Here is a 22,500-nt window from a genome sequence, read left to right as displayed (position 1 = left end):
GTACGGTACTTTTCTGGACAGTGAGAGTTCATTTTTACTATATTTTTCCATTTAGAAATTATTAGCTGAGTCTGGAGATAAATCAAGACTGGTAACTTCATGGTCAGACAACGAGGCCAAAGGCTTTGCAAAGGTTCCGTAGAAAGTTAACTTTGAAAATTGTGGGTGTTGGGGGGAAGGGGGCGCTATAATCCTCAGGAAAAATCTGGCTGCGACTTCTATGTGAATCTACATGTCTATCGTTCGCCATTCCCATACCATTTGTATGTGTACCAGTCTTGTTAACATCTTTTTGTTTATTTAATATTTTGTAAGTACTATTAAATTGTCACCATTTTACGCCTGCTTCTACCGCACTGAAAGTAGGCTAACCATATTCTAAGATAACATTCTGGTTTTCCTTCCAATCTGAATAATATTCCCATATAAATAAGCCCTCGAACCGAGTGAAGGTATGGCAATAACATAAAGCTTCTGTGTATGGTTCTACACAAAGTTAATGATGTGGAAAGTTTAAAGTTAGAATAATGATATTTTTTTCAATGTTTTGACCTCGTCAAGAGCCAGCGTTTGTATAAAGGTGTTTTTAAGTTTGTGCAGATAATTAGCTTCAGTATTGAACCTCATTTCAAACAGGCGTTTCGATTCAGTCCTTACCCTTCTCGCTCCCCTCCACATCATCAAGTTTATTCCACCACATTCTTGATCATCCATCGCTATTTTTCTATAGAGTAACCGCAATTATTTCCCTTCCGTTTTCCTCCCGCCCCTTCTAATGAATTCCAATCAAGTAAACGTTTTTTTATTTTCTTTTCTTTTCGCAGATTTCTTTCCCATCGTAATGTTCTCCCCTTCCGCATTTCCTCTCGCCATAGATCTTGCTCCTTTTTCCCCTCCGCAAACGTTTTCCTTCAAAACTTCATATTTATGATACTTCCACGTTGGAGGAGTTTGCTTTCCCCGCGTTTTCCACCTGGCTGGAAATGGATTGCGCCATTTTGGCCAGCTTTTTTGTCCTCTCATTCAATTACGGATTGCCCTATTTCGTCCAGTTTTTATTTTTACCTCCACTCGTTATTTATCTATCATTCTCTTCGCCTATTTAGTCGGTTTTTACGTATTTATTAATCTGTCATCCTTCTGTGTCATATTTGCCAGACCCTTGGCACCCTGCCATAACTCCCGTTATGTTTATGCTTTATTGATGCAAGGTTACATTTCTTTAATATATCCTTTATTTAAAAAGTATTTCTGGTTGTTATACTGCAGTGAACGCCTTTTCAGGACACATTTTGTGAATGATTAGCCACGAATTTTCTTTCAAGAGATTGAGGGCACACGAACACACTCATACACACACATACACACTCTCATACGCACACAAACATTTACATATACGTAAATAAAGACAGATGCCACGAAGGAAAGAGTAACAGTGACTTACAGAAATCGAAAGGCCTTGCACCATTTTCGTAATTCAGTTTGCACACATATATGTATATATATAATAAAGATACTAAAGTAGTAATAGTACTTAAATCTGTGAGGTTCGACAACTATGTACTTATATATAAATATATGTGTGTGTGTGTTGTAAGTACATAGTTGTCAAACCTTAAGGCGTTTAAGTACTTTTAATACTCGCTACTATTATTGTATTGATATCCTTATTATTATTGTAAGATCCAAAGGTATTTAAATGGCCCAAATTGTAATGAAATAAGACCTGTAGAATAAGACAAAAAAATTCGTAAATAAAAAACATGTAACAGTTGTTAGTGGAAATTGAAGAAAGTGGTTAGTGTCAGGGTAATCATATAGCCAGTAAATAAAATGTTAAGAACGTATCTGAAGAAAGGAAGTAAAAAAAAATATTATGAAAACATTTTCGTCTTTTTGGTTAGAGCAATCCTCGATATTGAGAACACGGGAATTAAAGCGGCAATGAAGTCATAAATTATTATAGCAATAAAAGCCATACATTGTATATCATGCGTTAATGACATGTCAGGTCAATCTGTAATTGAAGACCTACAAATGAATATCGAGCCCTTTCTCCCTAATCTCTCTCTTCCCGTGTTTCTCTCTCTCTCTCTCTCTCTCTCTCTCTCTCTCTCTCTCTCTCTCTCTCTCTCGTTATACCAACTTTCTCCTTTCCTTCCTCTTTTATTCTATTTCGTTCTTCTACTATTTTTCTCTTTTCTTTCCTCTTCTGTTCTCCACTGTCTTGTTCTTTATCTGTCTTCTTTTCTCCTCCAGGCTTACCAGCACCTCTCTCTCTCTCTCTCTCTCTCTCTCTCTCTCTCTCTCTCTCTCTGTGTGCGTGTGTGTGTTGTGTGTGTGCGCGCGCATGTGTGTATGTGTGTGTGTTATGCCATTCACGCCTGCCCTCACTTCTTCTTCTTCTTCAATCGTTCAGCTGCGGTAAATAGCTGCAATTATGCGAGGGCCATAAAAGGTGCACACTTCGAATTCCCTTTGTGTAATCCGTTTTACCTATATAAGGGAAAACTCTTCTCCCTGTGCCGTTCATGATGAGTCGATCTCTTGGCGCGTAAGGGATTCAATACTCTTAACGCACATTCAAAAGAGGCTCGTTTCCCATCTCTGTTTCGACATCATCATCCTCTGTCGTCAAGTTGAAAGCTATGTCATAAATATCGTCAGGAATTGTAAACTCCACGTTTCACGCTCCATTGCGTACGTGTGCCATGGTTGGAGACTACCTATATATATATACATACATATACATACACACACAGATATATATATATATCTATACATATAGATATTATATATATATATATATATATATATAACACATATATACATAAATGTAAACACACTCCCACACACATATACCATATATAATATTTTATATCCATATATATATATATATATTATATATATAAATTATATATATATATATATGTATTATAGATATATATATATATATATATATGATATATATATATATATATATATATATATATCTCAGCTGAGTAATTGTAGCATTTAATGTAGGTATCATTACTACCGTAATAGTGTGCTTCACATGTTTGTCAGTAGTACGTGTTTGTCAAACAGAAAATCCAAGAAAAATACATATCTATTCTGAAGAGCATCACAGCTGAAAACAGTAGCGAGGACGGCATGCTGGGTATTGATTATTTCTCTAAATATAGCTCTTGTAAAACACTGGATTCCAGTTTCACAACTGAAAACAACGTTCATTGTAATGACTCGTAACGATTCCCAGAGACGCACCTTACGGCAATGAAGACTCGATCTACGTCTGGTGGCGATAGATATATAGCCTTTTTTTTGTGGCCTGCAGTTTCTCCTTCATCGGCAAATTACTTTGAAGGTCAGAAGCGTTTCTAAAAATAATTTAACAGGTTCTGCTTAGGCTAAGACCTGGCTGAGAATCAGCACATAAGAGGTGAGCCATAAGGTACAACGAGGTTGAAAGATATTGTAAGGCTTCTCGGTAGAATGTCCACCACTCCCTTTCGACTCCAGTCTCCAGGATGCGCGATGGACAGAGCTCGCTCGCTCTCTCTCTCTCTCTCTCTCTCTCTCTCTCTCTCTCTCTCTCCATGTGTGCCTATGTTAATTTATGAATGTGTCTTTGATTTCGATAAACAGTCAATACTAATCTGTTCTACTAACATTATATTAAAAAGAAGGAAAACATACGATTTAGTTATAAAAAAAAATAAAGTATAAATCAAGAAAGGATTAGGAAACTGAATGATTCTTGAGGAACGAGGTGAATAGAGGCACACAAAACATCGAGAAACCCACAGACGGAAATAGAAAGGAATGAACTGAGGAAGAGGAATTGAGGAAAAGCAAGATTGCGAGGGTAACTAAAGGAAGGAGACGAAAAAGTGGATGACAGGTTAATCAAGCTGAGGTTTGGTGAGGGAGAAGAAAAGTGTGAGAACAGTGGAAGAGAGAGGACACCAAGCAAATGAACACACAGCAAAGAAACCTAAGACGAGAGAGAGAGAGAGAGAGAGAGAGAGAGAGAGGAGAGAGAGAGAATGGTGTCCCAATAAAAAACTGATTACTATGAAGTGTGAGAGCAGTAGAAGTGAGGGCACCAAGCAAATACACACATAGCAGAGAAACCTAAGAAGAGAGAGAGAGAGAGAGAGAGAGAGAGAGAGAGAGAGAGAGAGGGGGAGGGGGGGGTGGGCGGGGAGGTGTTGGTGGTTCACTAATAGTGTTCTAATAAAATTTATTACCATGAAAACTTAAAAGAAGGAGAAAAAAGTGGTTGAACATAAACGATCATCTGCTGCACACAATTTGAACTCGCAATGTAAGAAGTAAAGTGTAGTAGAGGATAATTTTGCATTGCAGTGGCTCATCAAAGCAAGCCTGTCCCTCAAAAAACGTCTTGTATAATCTTTTCCCAAGAATGGTATATATGTAGGAAAAGATAAGAGATGATTAAAAAGGAAAAGATAACGTCATGTTTTTGACGGATGATGAAAGAAAAAATAAAACAGAAAACGAACTGGATCTCATATCTTTCACTGTCACTGAGATGTTATTACAAGAGATAATGAAAACCTGGAAGCAATCAGGCCTAAGTGACAGGATAATGAATATTTAATACAATACAGACGCAAGGAATGTACAGTGAGCCGGGTAATCTTTTTATTGCATCTAACAAACAAACAAAAAAGAAAAAGAAAAAAGCTGATTCACGTTCGTATTGGATATTGGTATTTGGCATAATAAGAGACCGAGTTGAAAAGTATTTGTGTAATGGGAAAGGACAGAACAGCTGCATAGGCATTGTAGAAGCCCTTGCGAGGATTAGCTTCGAGAAGAGAAGAGAGAAAGAGAGGAAAAAAAATTAATGCTCGGAAGACTAACCGTAAATAAGAGTAACCGTGAATATGGCATAGATCTACGAACGCATGCCGACACATAAGTTGAAAGCGAAATCGATAAAGACGAAGCAAGTTTAAATACCAGCAAAGCTGAACGATTGCGTCCTTTTGCTAGTGGCTGTCAACGGTCGGATAAGAGTTCAATGATATGTGAAGAAGAGGATAGAGGGACGAATAATATGAAGTCAGTCATAGTGCAGCCTCGAACAATACGCTTTGAGAATGATTGAGGAAACCCTTTAGAAAGAAGCTCCTTAACGTTCGGAAGCCAGCAGGAGCAGGAGACGAAGATGATGAGGAAAACGAGACTCGATAATCATGTGAACTTATTAGTACTCGATCGTCGTGTCTACAGTTTGACGGGAGGGAGGAAGATGGAAGTAAAGACGGGAAGCTCGGTTGTTGAGGTATAAGCTGTAGCAAGGTCTATAGACCTTGAGCTGTAGTATGTGGAGCGCTAAACAGATACACGAGCGAGTGCGCGCTCTCATGCACATGCCCAAACGTGCGCAAACCCCTATATATATGTTAGACACACACACACACATATATATAGATAAGCACACACACACACACACACACACACATTACATGCGTACGTATGTAATATATGAGAGAGAGAGTGAGAGAGAGAGAAAGGGGGGGGGGGGGGTGGGAGGACGGTTTCACTGAATACGATTAGCAGGAATCGGAAGCAGAATAAGAGAGGGGGGTGGGGTGGTTAACACTTACCCCACCTAGTTTGACATGTGTCACTTCCAGTATAATGACCAAAAGCAAGGTTCGTTCACGTGCCTGAAGCTTAAAATATCTCTACCTGCATTTGATTTCAAGTTCTTTTTCCTGTTATCACACTTAGCTTTTCAGTATATAGAAATTGACATATCTCTATATAGACAGACTTCTGACTACCTTTACAGGCATCATAAACTGTAAGGAAATCTGCTTATTTTATTATAGCTACTCTTAAAGTTAATAGTAATATGAGTTATACTAGTAGCAGTCTGTCAGTACTTACTAATGTCACCTAGGATTGCTTTTATATAAACCTGCCCTTCGGTTACTATGAGATGATTGAAGTCTTGTAGGTGCCATACATGTCCATGAAGCCTTAAACTCATACAACTTTGTACAAGATTACGACATTACCTTCACGTAAGAGAGAGAGAGAGAGAGAGAGAGAGAGAGAGAGAGAGAGAGAGTCTACCAAGGTCATAGTTCATATTATAACACCTTTTCATTCGTTGATTTTTATGGGTTTCGCTCATAACAAAATGTTATGATTGGTCTGTCAATTGACTACAGTAGATTCACATCAACCGTGCATTTGATGTTCAGGCCAGTCCCTTACGATGCTCCTGATTGGCTGTTGATAAGCCAACCACAGGGCTGGAAACTCTCAGTCTCTCTCGAGAGTTCACATGAGTAGGATCTATGTTCCACCACTCCTGAAGGATACGTCTTTCAGGAGAGGTGGAACATGCATCCTGCTTATGTGAACTCTCTCGAGAGACTGAGAGTTTCCAGCCCTGCGGTTGGCTTATCAACAGCCAATCAGGAGCGTCGTAAGGGACGGGTCTAGACATCAAATGCATGGTTGATGTGAATCTACTATAGTGACTTCGGCTGTTAGGCCTTTGGCAGCATAAGAGATGTATGTCAAGTATAACCCCTTTTCTCATCGTATTGGTGGGTAACTTTGCCTATAAATTTTGTGTTTGGATTTTGTAACAAATATTAATGTCTTGATACATAAATATCGGCTTATAGTCCGAGCAGGAACCCCAGTAAAAGATAAGTTTATTTTCGTTCCATCAGCCATTCATTTGAGGAATAGAAACATGAAAGTCATGAAAAGAACCCAGGTAGAAGCAGTCAAACATTGCAGAAACAATTCGGGTTTGTTTGCGCCTTTGTTAGCGGAATTGCAAGATGAATGAACGACGTGATCGAAACTTAAAAAAAAAAAAAAAAGTGAAAAACACGCAAGGACGTAGTCACGAGAAATAGCCTGCAAATAGCTCTCATTTTACCGGGACCTTCCCAACTGTGAGTGTGATTCAGCTCCTGTGAATCATGAGTGAACCATTGCGTCATTCATCACTCATTGACTTGTCAAGAGTAGGTGGGAAAGGTGGGAGCGTTGTTGGCACTTGCGGGATAGGGGATGTCCTCATGAATGTGCCCTACGTGTGTGGAAGTGTGTGTGTGTGTGTGTGTGTAAGTGTGTGAATTGTGAGGTAGAATTCTAATGAACATACATACATAGATGCATACGATACATACATATATTCATACATACACACGAACATATATTTTCTACCCCTGTTCATGAGGATCAAGTTAGCATTGAAGCGTTGGTCATTTAAGGTAATTTATGAACATGGAATGACTTTGATGGAGATTTATCAAAACTGGATTTGGGCTGGTAAATAATTGCGTTTTGTCCCTTCAACGAAGCAGTAGACGATCGCCAAAGAGTTGCCAAGCGTAGAGAGGCGATACTTTCATTTCTAGACTTATTTATTTTTTACATTTACATTCTTTTGCATATTTGAATGTTTTTCAATCGAGTTATTGTCTAATTTCTTAACCGAGAGATAACTTACGTCAGTGTTATGAGTGATGTTCATTAAATGGTAGTAAAATATAGTAAGAAATACGAATCTAAAGACATCTAAACACTTTAGATTCATTTAAACACTACATGTTCCTTAAACACTACATGTTCGAAATCGTTGACACATAAGAGATTTATCGTAATATTTCAGTCCTCTCGGATAGTATCGTTTGTTGAAATGCTATGATTAATGACCAGAAATAGCTCTATCGGAACTGGCAATTGAAAACAGAAATGAAAAAAAATAAAGGCTTCGGACAACTTAATTTTGCAATTTACGTAAAACACAATACTGTACTTATTTTTTTTTTATTTTATAGAAGAAAATTAGCGCTTACTTTCTCTGGTGATATTAGTTCTCTAGTGGAAGATAGTGCTTCACGGTGTTGTGACAGATAATCATTTTTATACATTGCGTTTTTGGGTTATGTATTCTAGATAACAAGAAATACAACGTTTCTCGGGAAATGAGTGGCCTGAAAATCAATGAGAAAGTCGTCTCACTTACCGGAGGAAATCGATAGTGAAATATGGGTAGCTGTACCGTAGAGTTTTACCAATTTTCTGCCTCTCCTTTTTTTTCTTTCTTTTTTGCTCGTGTTCATTGTTCCGGTTAATCGTGAAAGACCCAACTGTTAAGCGGAGGCGCGCTCGGTAATTGGTTAAACCTGTACGTCTTCGCCAGTCAGCGATCAGTTCCGATGCCAAAGAACCTACGTTCGGTCGACGGCGGAACTATTTTTACGCTACGGATCCCAAGGCCGTGTTACAAAAACCAAGTAGTGCAAATCTCCGTGCGCAGATGGACGGAATCACATTAGAACGGCGCATGCGCCCTCGTCCCATTTACTACTACTACTATTATTACAGTTATTATTGCTTGTTTGTTTTCTATTGCGTGAGTCAGAGGGCTCATTTGATTCGTTTTTTCAGTGCCACATGAGATCATTTATTGAAAAAGGTCATTAGTTAAACTAACGTTTCCCATTATTTCATTACAGTCCCGGGCGTTCTTCACTCCTGTCTATTTTCTGATGCATATTAGCGGAAAGGACATAGTTTTTAAGAATCTCTCCCTCTATGTTATTCTCTCCTGACGCCAGGACAGAAGAACACCCCGACATGTTTATGTAAATAGTTTCTTGACGTTCACGGTAAAACATTTTTTCGCAGTAAGTTACTTTGTCATTATTATCATCAGCCCTTCCGTGTCTGCACACATTAGTTATAGCGTTTTTAAATTTTTTTATTTGGAATCTTCGACAAACTGTAGGCACCCACTGCGGTAGACCATAAATACTTTTTGTGCAGATATGGCAACCTTTTGAAACTGTCCACTTCCCTCTGAGGTGGTTTAACGGGACGATGAGCCAGAACCATATATAATATATATTATAATATATATATATAATATATATATAAAATATTTATATATAATTAATATATATGTATGTATGTATGTCTATAGTCTCGTATCACGTATACTCTTCATAATGCCTTGTAGGGAGATACTGGTATGATTAGAGCTTAAGAATGACAGCAAGAGAGAGAGAGAGAGAGAGAGAGAGAGAGAGAGAGAGAGAGAGAGAGAGACTTAGTTCATAAGGATTTATGATTAGAACCGAGGGTTAGAACAGGATGGTACATCGTTATCTCGACAGTGGTAGCTTAAGAGAGCAGCCCCATATATCCTCCGTACTTACGGCGATAGAAGCGTGATATGCCCGTAAACGAAGTTCAAAGATTTCGAAAACTGGTTCCTCACTCTCTCAGCGTATCCCGAAATCCTGGCCCGGAAAAGTCCTTTATCACTAGAGCCGCGAATTTAGTTAAGGCCCATATGAACGCGCTTGGCAGTAGCTAGCCATGATGTAATAAACCCCCACCCCTCCCCCCAATCTAAGCTTTCTTCATTTGTCTTGCGCTCGTGTTACGCCCTATCCTATCGTTCTTGTCATTTTCTGCCCCATTCCTTCTAGTGGCCCTTTCTCTTAATCCTGTGAACAGGTAATCCCGGGGCGCCTTGTTAAAAGTCCTTGTCCTCGACATCTCCTTTCTAATGGTGTCCTTTTTGCTTCGCCTCAGTCCGGACATCTTTATTGTCTCCGTCAGGAGCCGCCTAGTAAGAGGCGTCCATATATTGCCCAGATGGGACACCAAATGGACCTAGAGTGGCCAAATGATATACGTGGCCCTCCCGGTTTCGTTTAATGGACTTTTGTTTTCTTTCTTTCTTCCCCTTCTTCCTCTTCTACTTCTTCTTCCTTGCCTCGTTATTTATAGGCACTCACCCGGGAGTGGGTCATAATCCAGACACCGTGTTTATAGTATTCGGTCAGATCTCTACATCTTCCGGCGGGGGTTCTTCTCTCTCTCTCTCTCTCTCTCTCTCTCTCTCTCTCTCTCTCTCTCTCTCCTAACGTCTGGTAAATTTGCCCTTCACTTTTTGTTACCCGTTCATTCGTGAAATCGGAAGAAAAACTCAGTTCCGGTCAGTCACAAACTTATAATGCAAGAGACACCGATGACAAAATGTCACAGTTTTTTGCTGAATTCGTGTGATGCTATTTATGAGATGCTACGCTGAGTGAAACGACTCTCAATGATAATATATATATTATAAATATATATATATTATATATATATATATATATATATATATATATATATATATATATATATATGTCATTTCTGAAAAGTGAAGTTTTGACAAATCAGTGTAGAAGAAGAATGACAGAACTGGTGCTGAAATATAAATATAAAAGAACAAATCTAACCTTGGACTTCTCAGGTACGGTTGTCATCCCCAGACCGTCGAGGATTTTCTGTTTGATCATTTCCAGATCGGCCTCAGACCACTCGTAATCTCGGTCTCCGACATCATCGTCTTCCTCATCCTCCTCCTCGTCTTCGTCGTCCTCCTCCTCCTCATCTCCCACCTCCTCCTCCTCCTCCTCAGCCTCCTGATTCCTGATGGCTCTTCTCTCGGCATCCATCAGCTGTTGTTGTTGCTGTTCCTCCTTGGACTCTTCCACGTCGATACTGTTAACTCCAAAGAGTGGATACTTGGCTCGGGTATTCGGCACCACAACACTGTTATCACTGCTTGTGGAAAGGGTTGATGATGTTCTGGCACGATCAGTTAGGAGACTGTCGCCGCTCACGACACCACCCGCGGTCGCACGGGCCGAGATCTCCTGCAGCAGACCCAGGAGAAGCAGCAGCAGTACTGCCACTAGGCAAACACTGATCACTTTCATGGTTTTAGGCTTTTTAAATATTACGATTATTGAATCAGATCACGTGTTTTCTCTCCCACTAAACCACCATGGCACGGCGCACTCCCTCATGACCGCACGTCCAACAAATGCTGGCAATAACTGACTCGCCAGTTATATACCCCTGTGACTGGCGAGGCCCCGCCCACTTCGCCCGCTGATTGGCTGAGGACGGCGCAGGCCATGTCAGTCTATCCCTCACGAATCCTGTTGCTGTTATCTTTCCAGTTAAACATCAAATGTCTTTCCACGAAACTGTCCCGGGATAGAGATATGGTTGGCGGGAGAAGCATGCGCGTGTATCTGCTGTCTGTCTGTCTGTCTCTCTTTCTTCATCCTCGTCATTTGTGGCAGACGAGGAAGGAAGGAAGGAAGGAAGGAACGAACGAGGGAAGGAAGCGGCAGAGGAAGACGAGGAGAGGTCTCGACGACCGAAGCAAAAGGAAGATACGTGTTCGGGAAGGACGGTAGTAAGCTGAACGTGCCACGAATGCGTGAAGCTTTCACGAACGGGGTAAATACGGCTGGGAGCACGTGTTACGACTACGGCTAACCGATACACGCGCGCACGCATACACACACGCACACACACATCACTAGTTCCGGCTTGGGGAATGGAAGAGGGATGGAGTTGGGGGGGGGGGGTGGCGCGGACGAGAGCAAGATCCTTTCCTATACGACGTCGAAACAGCGCAAGCGCGCTGGCACATCCCTCTTCTTCCCCTTCCCACTCCCCCCCCCCTCTCTCTCTCTCTCTCTCTCTCTCTCTCTCTCTCTCTCTCTCTCTCTCTCTCTCTCTCTCTCAAACCCCATCTGACTTTGGTACGCATTATCTTGCTGTTATCGCCACGAAGAGAGAGAGAGAGAGAGAGAGAGAGAGAGAGAGAGAGAGAGAGAGTATAAAATCCACTTGTCTTCGGTGCCACGTGAAAGGTCACCGAAAATGACCCTCAAGAATGCCAAGGGAACGAATGACAAATTTGCAAGCGAAGAACTATTTCACTATAATTGTACAGGTGCCTATACAGAGAACAACCCAACTTGCATTGCTCTTGTTTATGTGTGTGAGAGAGAGAGAGAGAGAGAGAGAGAGAGAGAGAGAGAGAGAGAGTGTTGGGAAAAGAAAAAGAGATGGAAGCACACACCTTTTTAAATTGCGACATATACATGTATGTATATATATATATATATATATATATATATATATATATATATGTGTGTGGTGTGTGTGTGTGTGTGTGTGTGTGTGTATAGTATGGACATCTGTGCGTGTTATTTGTATTGTCAAGGGGCTTAGATGCCGACGGCAGTTGGTTCTAGTGATCACCCACCCGAGAATTGACCGGACCTAATGTAATGTTGTTAATCTTTTCTCTGCTTACCGAAAGAGATAACACACGTAAAGTAGCATTTACAGGCAATGTTTCTGAGATGTCAGATAAGGCGGGGTCGAGGTAATGCTTTGAATAACAGTTCATTTTCAGTAAATTATTCTTTATACGAACCGAATGTTAGAGAAGAAGAAACCAGCGAACCGCCGGATGTGGATTAGGTCGTGAGAATCAATACATAGTATATGTACCGCATATATTAGGAATCCTTATAAAACAGCCGTAGATAACCTACAGCCTCTCATACAGAGCTAGGTATATACATTTATGAATTAAACTGTTTGTAAGTTTGCATCATTCAGCAGTTTTATTTTAAATCCTTTTTTTATGTATGAAAAGAGTAGCCATTGCTCATTTCCATTGTATTCCACCCTATCATTCGAGTACAAAATATCAGTTTGAATGCCACTTGTCGCGCTCACGAGTAATCCTCTTTAACACATTCGCTTTCCTTACTATGACTTCCTGGTTATCAAGACCCTTTCCTTCTAATGTGACAGTTTCTTCCTTTAGTAATACAGGTGTCTTCCTCCGTTTTTTCTCAGTGTACATCCGTTGAGACACCCTTTATGATGCACATTTTCCCTCTCGTTTTCTCTGCATCTTATCCACCCCAACAAACTCTGAGCTGTCTTTTCATTTATGACAGTCATTTTGCTTCACGTTTTGCACAACTCAGTTTCACGTCCTTTGTACCATGCTTAATCACTGGAGGCAGGTTCGTTTAACATTACCGATCTTGTCATTCATATGTATACTCCAGTTTTAAAAATATATTGGATATATTAATAAATTGGTACTTGTAACAACGTCTACCATGTTACATATGAATCTCGGCATTCATTTCCAGATCAAAACTGGATCTTATAAAATGGTTGATGTAGAACTAAATCTATTACTACCTACCCAAAAGGCTGATTTCGCACTGAATGAATCTGGATTATCATATTTCAGAGAAACTAAAGGTAGTCTGTATAACCATGGCTGAGTCCTTTTCTGGAACCTGGCCCAAGCTGGATGCATTGCGTAGTCACCTGAGTTAGCAAAGATAGGAAACGGTACCGATGATATGCCACGGGAGATGGTTGAATTTACCTCACCAGAAAATGTTGTTTCTAATAAGGCAGGACCAGCACTCAATTCTACGAGGAATTTCCATGTGTAGGTTACTTTTTGTGCTATTTACTAACGAAAACAGGTTAACCTTGCATCCAGGTAATTCCAGGACCTAGACCTCGTAGCAAGGTAGGTTTTTGACTTGAATGTTTTAGGTGAAGGAAAGATTTTTACAATCATGAGGCCATCAGTGAGGTTTCACCCAGATGTCCAGGTTCTTTGGAATAAACAATCACGGGAACAGAGGCTTCTTTATAGTGTTTGAAGCAGAAAAGATTGTGATCCGCTGCTTGAGGAGCTCTGTAAAGTTAAGTATATCTTAGTTTAACCAGACCACTGAGCTGATTAACAGCTCTCCTAGGGCTGGCATGAAGGATTAGGTATTTTTACGTGGCTAGGAACCAATTGGTCACCTAGCAACGGGACCTACAGCTTTGTTGGATCCGAACCACATTATATCGAGAAATCAATTTCTATCACCAGAAATTAATTCCTCTGATTCCGCGTTGGCCGAGTCGAGAATAGAACTTCAGACCACAGGATTGGTAGCCGAGAGCGAAAACCACTCGTCCAACGAGGGAACTGAGGAGCTTTGTAAAAGTGTGCTGATCAAACAAACAATATAGCTAGGCAGTCTGAAAGGGTTTCCACTAACTTGATAAATTTAAAGCATGGAGCACTTATGCTTAAGAAAAAAGCCCACTTGGCATTCTCTATTACAAAGATAAACCACCAGATACTACATAATTAACTCCGCCTGTTAGCAGGGGCACAACGGGAGTTTTAAAGAAACGGGGCTTAATCATTATTATTTCGGGGGTCTACCTTTGGTCGTTCAGAGATGGGGCCAGGTTACTTGCTGCAGAGCCATGGACACCATATATATATATATATATATATATATATATATATATATATATATATATATATATATATATATATCACAATAGGTGAAAATATGAGAGACTGGATGTCGGTCCTGACCTGTTTCGCCTTTATTTCTCAGCCACTGATGAAATAAAGTCGTAACCGGTCAGAGCCTACACCTTTTATTTATAGTCTCGTATTTTTTTTCACCCGTTTGATAAGTAAATCACATGTTGATGTGATTGTTTTCATGTGTATAAATACACACACACGCAAATATTACTTAAAGGATATTTTCCCTAAAAAAAAATAATAAATAAAATAAATCAAATATGAAGTCCTTGTTCCGAAAACGTATACGCCATGGATCGATTCATATGCAGTACATTCACAGGAAGTCGGTTAGTAATGAATTGACTGCTGCGGGTACGTAGGTCATTAGGAAACGCCAGTACTGGCTTTAGATACTGAATACTAACGCTACGTGTCCCAATTCAGTAGACTGTCCGTTGGGGGTTGGGGGGGGGACAGGGCTTTTGTTTTGGGATTTAGTTAAATCTTTCCTAGCAAAAGAGCAAAAACTCCTTCATTAGAATTTTAGACTAGCAGGTATTACAAAATGTAATAATCAGCTAGCCTTAGCGCCTATTCGTGACGCTCCTCCTCTTAGCATTCAGTTAAAGAAATCGTGAATTTATTTAATCTTTATAATTGTAGCATCGTGCATACTTGAGAGAAATGCACTTCTCAGAATACAGCCTCGACATATTTATTTGAATTGCAGTGCAGGCGATGCTACTCCCACTAATACTGACACTCTTACCTTGATCTTGATTATTCCGGGGAAACTGTGCGGCAAGAAAGTCGCGTGATGCGACGTAAGTTATGCTTTGTGGATATGACGAAATCCATTCATGTCCCTGAGTAAACCAAGGACAGCGTTCTTCAGGGAAAATGAAAAAAAAAGAATGCCGAATTAAGTCCGCTTCTGGGAAATTGGAAATACAAATTCGAAGGAAAGAAATGAGAAATTCAAAAATGGTAAAAAACGACGATTCTTATTTTCATGCTGAATAGAGTGACTCTCTCTCTCTCTCTCCTCTCTCTCTCTCTCTCTCTCTCTCTCTCTCTCAGCGAGATACCTATTATACAGGGTCACATACAGATGAAATTGACTAACCACTTTTCCTCCCTCTCGCCAGGGCAGCTGCTTGGCACGGAGGGAAATGCGATATGTATGTATATGTGAGAGAGAAGGCGCAGGGAGAGAGAGAGAGAGAGGAGAGAGAGAGAGAGAGAGAGAGAGGATGTTTGAATATATTCTACATGTATATACGTATTGTGTATATATATAGTATATATATTATACATTTATATATATATACATATATATATTATACATATAATAGATATATATATAGATATATATATAATAAAATAGAAATTTATTATTAGAAAATACCCACATACGTATATATTATGTATATGTAATATATACTATATATACACATGTATATATACTATATGTATATATACATATATATATATGTATATTATATATATATTAATATATATATATACTAATATATATATAGATATATATATACTATATATATATACAATATATATATATATATATATATATATATATAATATATAGTGTGTTTGTATTTGTGTGTGTGAATTTTTTGCTACTTATACATGCAATATTATACATGCATGCCTTTTTATATTCACAATTATTAGTAAGCCGCAAATCTCGTTCAATATTCAGTTCAATGTACTCTGAGGTTAACGTACGCCTAAGAGAAATTATAATTGATAAATTCTTCTGCTTCTGCCAGGAGTCGAAAGGTGGTGGGGGCGTTGGGGGCGTTGGGGGCGGGAGGTATTCCCTTTATCACTGATGATTCCGTTTGGGTGTAAGTTATTCGGTATCAAACGATATCTGTGGCTATAATGTATGTGTATATGTATATATGTATGTATATATATATATTATATATATATAATATATATATATATATGTAGGTTTATACGTATGTATATATGATGAACACCTGTTGCTCAGTAAATGCAGAGTGAGAAGCAATTATTGGGCAAGAAAGGTGGAAATGGAGAACGATAGGTAGATGAGAAGTAAATATTTCAGAAGTGCAGAGGAGAAGGAGAGGAAGACCTTGAAAGTGCTATACAGATGTATTGGAAGATATACTGGACTTTGATATTTTAGGAAGCGAGAAAGTACATACGAGATTGGAGGTGAAAGGTGAAGCGTCTGTTTGAGGGATAGATTCACTACAAATGGGCCATCTGTAGAGTATATAAAGCTATCACTGTGGAAATTTTCTTTGTTTTTCGCTATGTCACTTAAGGCTATTCTCTTCTGTGACATCTTGATTTGGTAGGTAATATCCTTTCAGAGCTGTTACACAGGAATACAAACTCCTTTTCTAAAAGAATAACAAGGAATAAACATTATTATTATTATTATTTTACTAAAAATAATGGCAGAATTCACAGAATTGATTCTATACAAAATTCTTTCAATTCTCCTTACGATTTGTCTTTCTGGCACGCTGGTACTATAAAGCAGCTGTCCAATATTCATCGTGCTGTAGGTCGTCAATTGAAAGAATTATGTATAAAATCAATTCTGTGAATTCTGCCATTATTTTTAATAAAACATGTTTGAAAGAAGGTCTATTATCATTATTATTATTATATTTATATAATAAAATTTAACTAAGGAATAATACAAATGCAGTACCTTCTACAGATTTCAATCGATAGTTTGATTGATTAGCAAGGCAAACGAACTTTCACCCTTATTTGAACAACGGCGAGCCTAGACACTGTGACGGCAGCCACAGTTAACGGCCTTGAAGTTTACTGTAGTTTCATTGACGCGCTGCGCTCTCATCCGTGTAAGGCCATGAGTAGTACTCGAGCCATTCAGTGGCGCCACAGAGTGGCGTCGTTGTGTGGCGGAGATGTGGCCTCCCATAGGTTCCCCTTGTTTATAAGCTATGTTGAGCACATGAGCGACTGTGGCAAGAGACTGGCGAACTGTTGCTGATCCCCGCCACAGCTTTTAAACAATAGAAACCTATGGGAAGCTACACCAACGCCACTCTGTGGCACCACAGGATGGCTCGAGTACTCCTGGCCTAACTCAGATTTACATTTTACTATTAATCGTAGCTTCTAGTTTTCATTCGTTTTTTTTCCTTTATTTATATTTTTTTACTATACTATGATTATGTTTAGTAGCATCGCTCATTACCGGTATGAAATTATCCCGCTGTGTCAGTTCACAGATGTGATTTTGTGTGTGTGTGTGTGTGGCGGGGGAGTGTTATATGGCGGGTTAACGGGAAAATGACCCTTATAATAATTTGTTCCACGTGTTCCGACATTCTTGGGACGACGGTCGGGACATGTACAGTCACAAAACCTACGCTAAGATTGCCTACAGTCAAGGATGGTCGGTCTCCTTCTGGTGAGTAATGACTGAAATTCTTTTAGGTCTCTTTCGTGGTATTCCGTCATAGTTGTTGATCCAGTGCTCGAACGAAGAATGTTGCAGCGGCTTATTTTTTCCTTTAGCCACGCAATTAAGGTAAACGCTGATAAATTATATATATATATATGTATATATATATATATATATATATATATATAGATATATATATACGTATATATGGAGGTATATATAAGTATATATATGATATTTATAAAGGTTTATATATTATATATATATATATATATATGATGAATGTATATATATATATATATATATATATATATATATATATATATATATATACACTAAATTTCCACATGTGCTTGTGTATTGATTATTTCTATATGTAATATATATATATACATACATATATATATATATATATATATGTATATATTATTATATTACACATATAGAAATAATCAATACACAAGCACATGTGGAAATTTAGTATATATATATATTATATATAATATATATATATATATATATATATATATACACATATGCATGCACACAGACAGATATATATATATATATATATATATATATATATATATATATATATATATATATATATATATATATATACTGTATATTGTGTGTCTGTATTTATACTGTCAGTTCTGGAGTTTGTGAATGGAACCTTAGTATTTGAATTGATTTGACTACATTATGAAATATATATTAAAAAGTGAACGACAGAGGAATATTTTTGCAGTATTTCAAATTCTTGGTTACTTGTCAATGAGGTTTATTGACAAAATATGAAATTAGATTTAAACAAAATGACAGGTATATGTAGAATTTACGTAAGCCAAGTTTAGAATTTCATAAATCTCCTAAAATTCCTAAAATTTCATAGATTTAATAAAATGAGTTATCAATGTCTTACCTAAATTTCTCATTGCGATAGTATTCTAGGAATACTATTGTAACTAGTCTAGGAATCCTAGAAATTTGTGAACTTAATGAGTTTATTTTAAAAGACGAAAAGGTGTCATTCACTTATCCACCATTAAGCGTAAATGTATTTTTTGTTTCATTTGCGTCTATTCTTATCATTAATCGCTAATACAAATTTATATCAAATGAATCAAGTAGTTCACAGTAAAAACATTTTACCTTATAATAATTGATTCGATGGCGTAGTTTTAACTTTTGATAAATGATTCGATGACGTAATTTTAACTTTTTATAGTTGATTAGATGTCGTAGTTTTAACTTTTGATAATTGATTCAAGGACGTAATTTTAACTTTTGATAATTGATTCGAAGACGTAATTTTAACTCTTGATAATTGATTCGATGGCGTAGTTTTAACTTTTGATAAATGAATCGATGACGTAATTTTAACTTTTGTTAATTGATTCGATGACGTAATTTTAACTTTTGATATTTGATTCGATGACGTAATTTTAACTTTTGTTAATTGATTCGATTACGTAATTTTAAATTTTGATTATTGATTCGATGACGTAATTTTAACTTTTGATAATTGATTCGATGATTTAATTTTAACTTCTGAGAATTGATTCGATGACGTAATTTTAACTTCTGAGAATTGATTCGATGACGCAATTTTAACTTTTGATAATTGATTCGATGATTTAATTTTAACTTTTGATAATTGATTCGTGGATTTAACTTTTGATAATTGATTCGATGACGTAATTTTAACATTTTATTATTGATTTGAGGACGTAATTTCAACTTTTGATAATTGATTCGATGACGGAATTTTAACTTTTGATAATTGATTCGATGACGAATTTTAACTTTTGATAATTGATTCGTAGATTTAACTTTTGATAATTGAATCGATGACGTAGTTTTAACATTTGATTATTGATTTGAGGACGTAATTTCAACTTTTGATAATTGATTCGATGACGGAATTTCAACATTTGATATTTTATTCGATGACGAATTTTAACTTTTGATAATTGATTCGATGACGTAATTTTAACTTTTGATAATTGATTCGATGACGTAATTTTAACTTTTGATAATTAATTCGATGACGTAATTTTAACTTTTGATAATTGATTCGATGACGTAATTTTAACTTTTGATAATTGATTCGATGACGAATTTTAACTTTTGATAATTGATTCGATGACGTAATTTTAACTTTTGATAATTAATTCGATGACGTAATTTTAACTTTCGATAATTGATTCGATGACGAATTTTAACTTTTGATAATTGATTCGATGACGTAATTTTAACTTTTGATAATTGATTCGATGACGTAATTTTAACTTTCGATAATTGATTCGATGACGTAATTTTAACTTTTGATAATTAATTCGATGACGTAATTTTAACATCTGATAATTTATTCGATGACGTAATTTATACTTTTGATAATTGATTCGATGACGTAAATTTTATTTTTGATAATTGATTCGTAGTTTTAACTTTTGATAATTGATTTGATGACGTAATATTAACTTTTGATAATTGATTCGTAGTTTTAACTTTTGATAATTGATTCGATGACGTAATATTAACTTTTGATAATTGATTTGATGACGTAATTTTAACTTTTGATAATTGATTCGATGACGTAATTTTAACATCTGATAATTGATTCGATGACGTATATGTAACTTTTGATAATTGATTCGTAGTTTTAACTTTTGATGATTGATTCGTAGTTTTAACTTTTGATAATTGATTCATAGTTTTAACTTTTGATAATTGATTCGTAGTTTTAACTTTTGATAATTGATTCGACGACGTAGTTTTAACTTTTGATAGTTGATTGGTAGTTTTAACTTTTGATAATTGATTCGTAGTTTTAACTTTTGATAATTGATTCGATGACGTAGTTTTAACTTTTGATCATTGATTCGTAGTTTTAACTTTTGATAATTGATTCGACGACGTAGTTTTAACTTTTGATCATTGATTCGTAGTTTTAACTTTTGATAATTGATTCGATGACGTAATATTAACTTTTGTTAATTGATTTGATGACGTAATTTTAACTTTTTGATAATTTGATTCGATTGACGTAATTTTAACATCTGATAATTGATTCGATGACGTAATTTTAACTTTTGATGATTGATACGATGACGTAATTTTAACTTTTGATAATTGATTCGATGACGTATATTTAACTTTTGATAATTGATTCGTAGTTTTAACTTTTGATAATTGATTCGTAGTTTTAACTTTTGATAATTGATTCGATGACGTAATTTTAACTTTTGATAATTGTTTCGTAGTTTTAACTTTTTATAATTGATTCGATGACGTAGTGTTAACTTTTCATAATTGATTCGATGACGTAGACTTTGATAATTTTGAATTCGTTTTAGGTTTAATTTTGAATTGATTCGTAGTTTTAACTTTTGATAATTATTCCCGTGAACGTAATTTACTTTGAATTTTAATTTTGAATTGTAGTTTTAATTTTTGATAATTGATTCGTTGTTTTAACTTTTGATAATGTATTCGATGAAGTAATTTTAACTTCTGAGAATCAATTTTTTTTTTTTTTTTACTTTTCACTCGATCATGTGTCCATGGGAAATGACGGGAGTTTGTATGAAATCAGAACCAATAAGCAGAGAGAGAGAGAGAGAGAGAGAGAGAGAGAGAGAGAGAGAGAGAGAGTTATTGGAAAATTTATTATTTTATGTTTAGGCAAAAACATTGTTTAATGAAGAGTATTTATGTTCAAGTAATGGTCGATTTGGAAGTCATATTTCGTCGGCCTGTGCATGCACCCGCATTTAAATGGTCAAAAATGTCATCATGACCCACGCAGATCTCTGTCGGTGCTGATTGTATTGCGTTCCTATATCGATGCCTTTTCGAGCAGAGAGAGAGAGAGAGAGAGAGAGAGAGAGAGAGAGAGAGAGAGAGAGAGAGAAAATGTTTGTTAAAAATACATGCTTCAGTGGTCAATTCTTCTTACTAACAGTCCTCTTCTTCCATTTAGATGTAAATGTAAACAATAGTCACTGCCAAGCTTTCGTTTACTGTTAAATGTTATATTTATATATTTACGTATATATATATAGATATGTATGTATGTATGTATGAATATATATATATATATATATATATATATATATATATATATATATATATATATATATATATATATATATATATATAATATATATATATATTTATATATATATATATATATATATATATATATATTATATATATATATATATATATATATATATATATATATATATATATATATATATTCATATATGTTTGTTGAGTGGCATATTTAACCAGTTGTGTATTTTGGCTGATTCTCCACTAAGGTTGACTATTTGACGATGTAAGCATCCTTAATTTTAGCAGTACGGTCTCTCTTTATATCTCCAAGTTTGTTATACAGGTTGATTTTAGTTGTAAAATCACAGATACAGGTTGCTTCAAGGAACACCGTAATGGTTTTGTTTTCTTACAATCAGAAATCTGGAATTTCTATGGCAGGTTTAAAAAATGGACGATCCACGTAGGGTAAAATGCGTGATATTCTCTAAAAACCGGTGATGGTATAAGTATACTAATTTCGTTGATTCCTGATTCTGATAATGGCATGTTGGAAATGTCTTTTTTTGTATTGGTGTTTATAATTGCAATTTTTTTTCATTGTGTTTTGTTTCTTCGACGGTATGAAGTATTTTATCTTTGTCGTCAGATGGGGTATGGTTAAAATGATTAAATGTTTTGTAGCGATAATTTTTTTTTACGATTGTCTCCGCGTTATGAAACTATCTGCTTGTGAATTATTGATTAATGACTAGGA

At 36.4% G+C, this 22,500-nt stretch overlaps 1 protein-coding gene across 1 annotated transcript in view; it reads right to left on the bottom strand.

Moving 5' to 3' along the window:
* LOC135198310 (glutamic acid-rich protein-like) overlaps positions 1-10,790 on the bottom strand; it is a 54,089-nt gene extending 43,299 nt beyond the window's left edge. Inside the window, exon 1 of the mRNA XM_064225881.1 lies at positions 10,308-10,790. Coding sequence (XP_064081951.1) covers positions 10,308-10,790 — 483 coding nt within the window. The remainder of the gene's footprint in view (positions 1-10,307) is intronic.
* Positions 10,791-22,500: the final 11,710 nt, after the last annotated feature.

This window comes from Macrobrachium nipponense, chromosome 22 (assembly GCF_015104395.2).
Source record: "Macrobrachium nipponense isolate FS-2020 chromosome 22, ASM1510439v2, whole genome shotgun sequence".
In the NCBI taxonomy this organism is placed as follows: domain Eukaryota; kingdom Metazoa; phylum Arthropoda; class Malacostraca; order Decapoda; family Palaemonidae; genus Macrobrachium; species Macrobrachium nipponense.
This window is presented reverse-complemented; position numbering and strand designations above follow the sequence as displayed.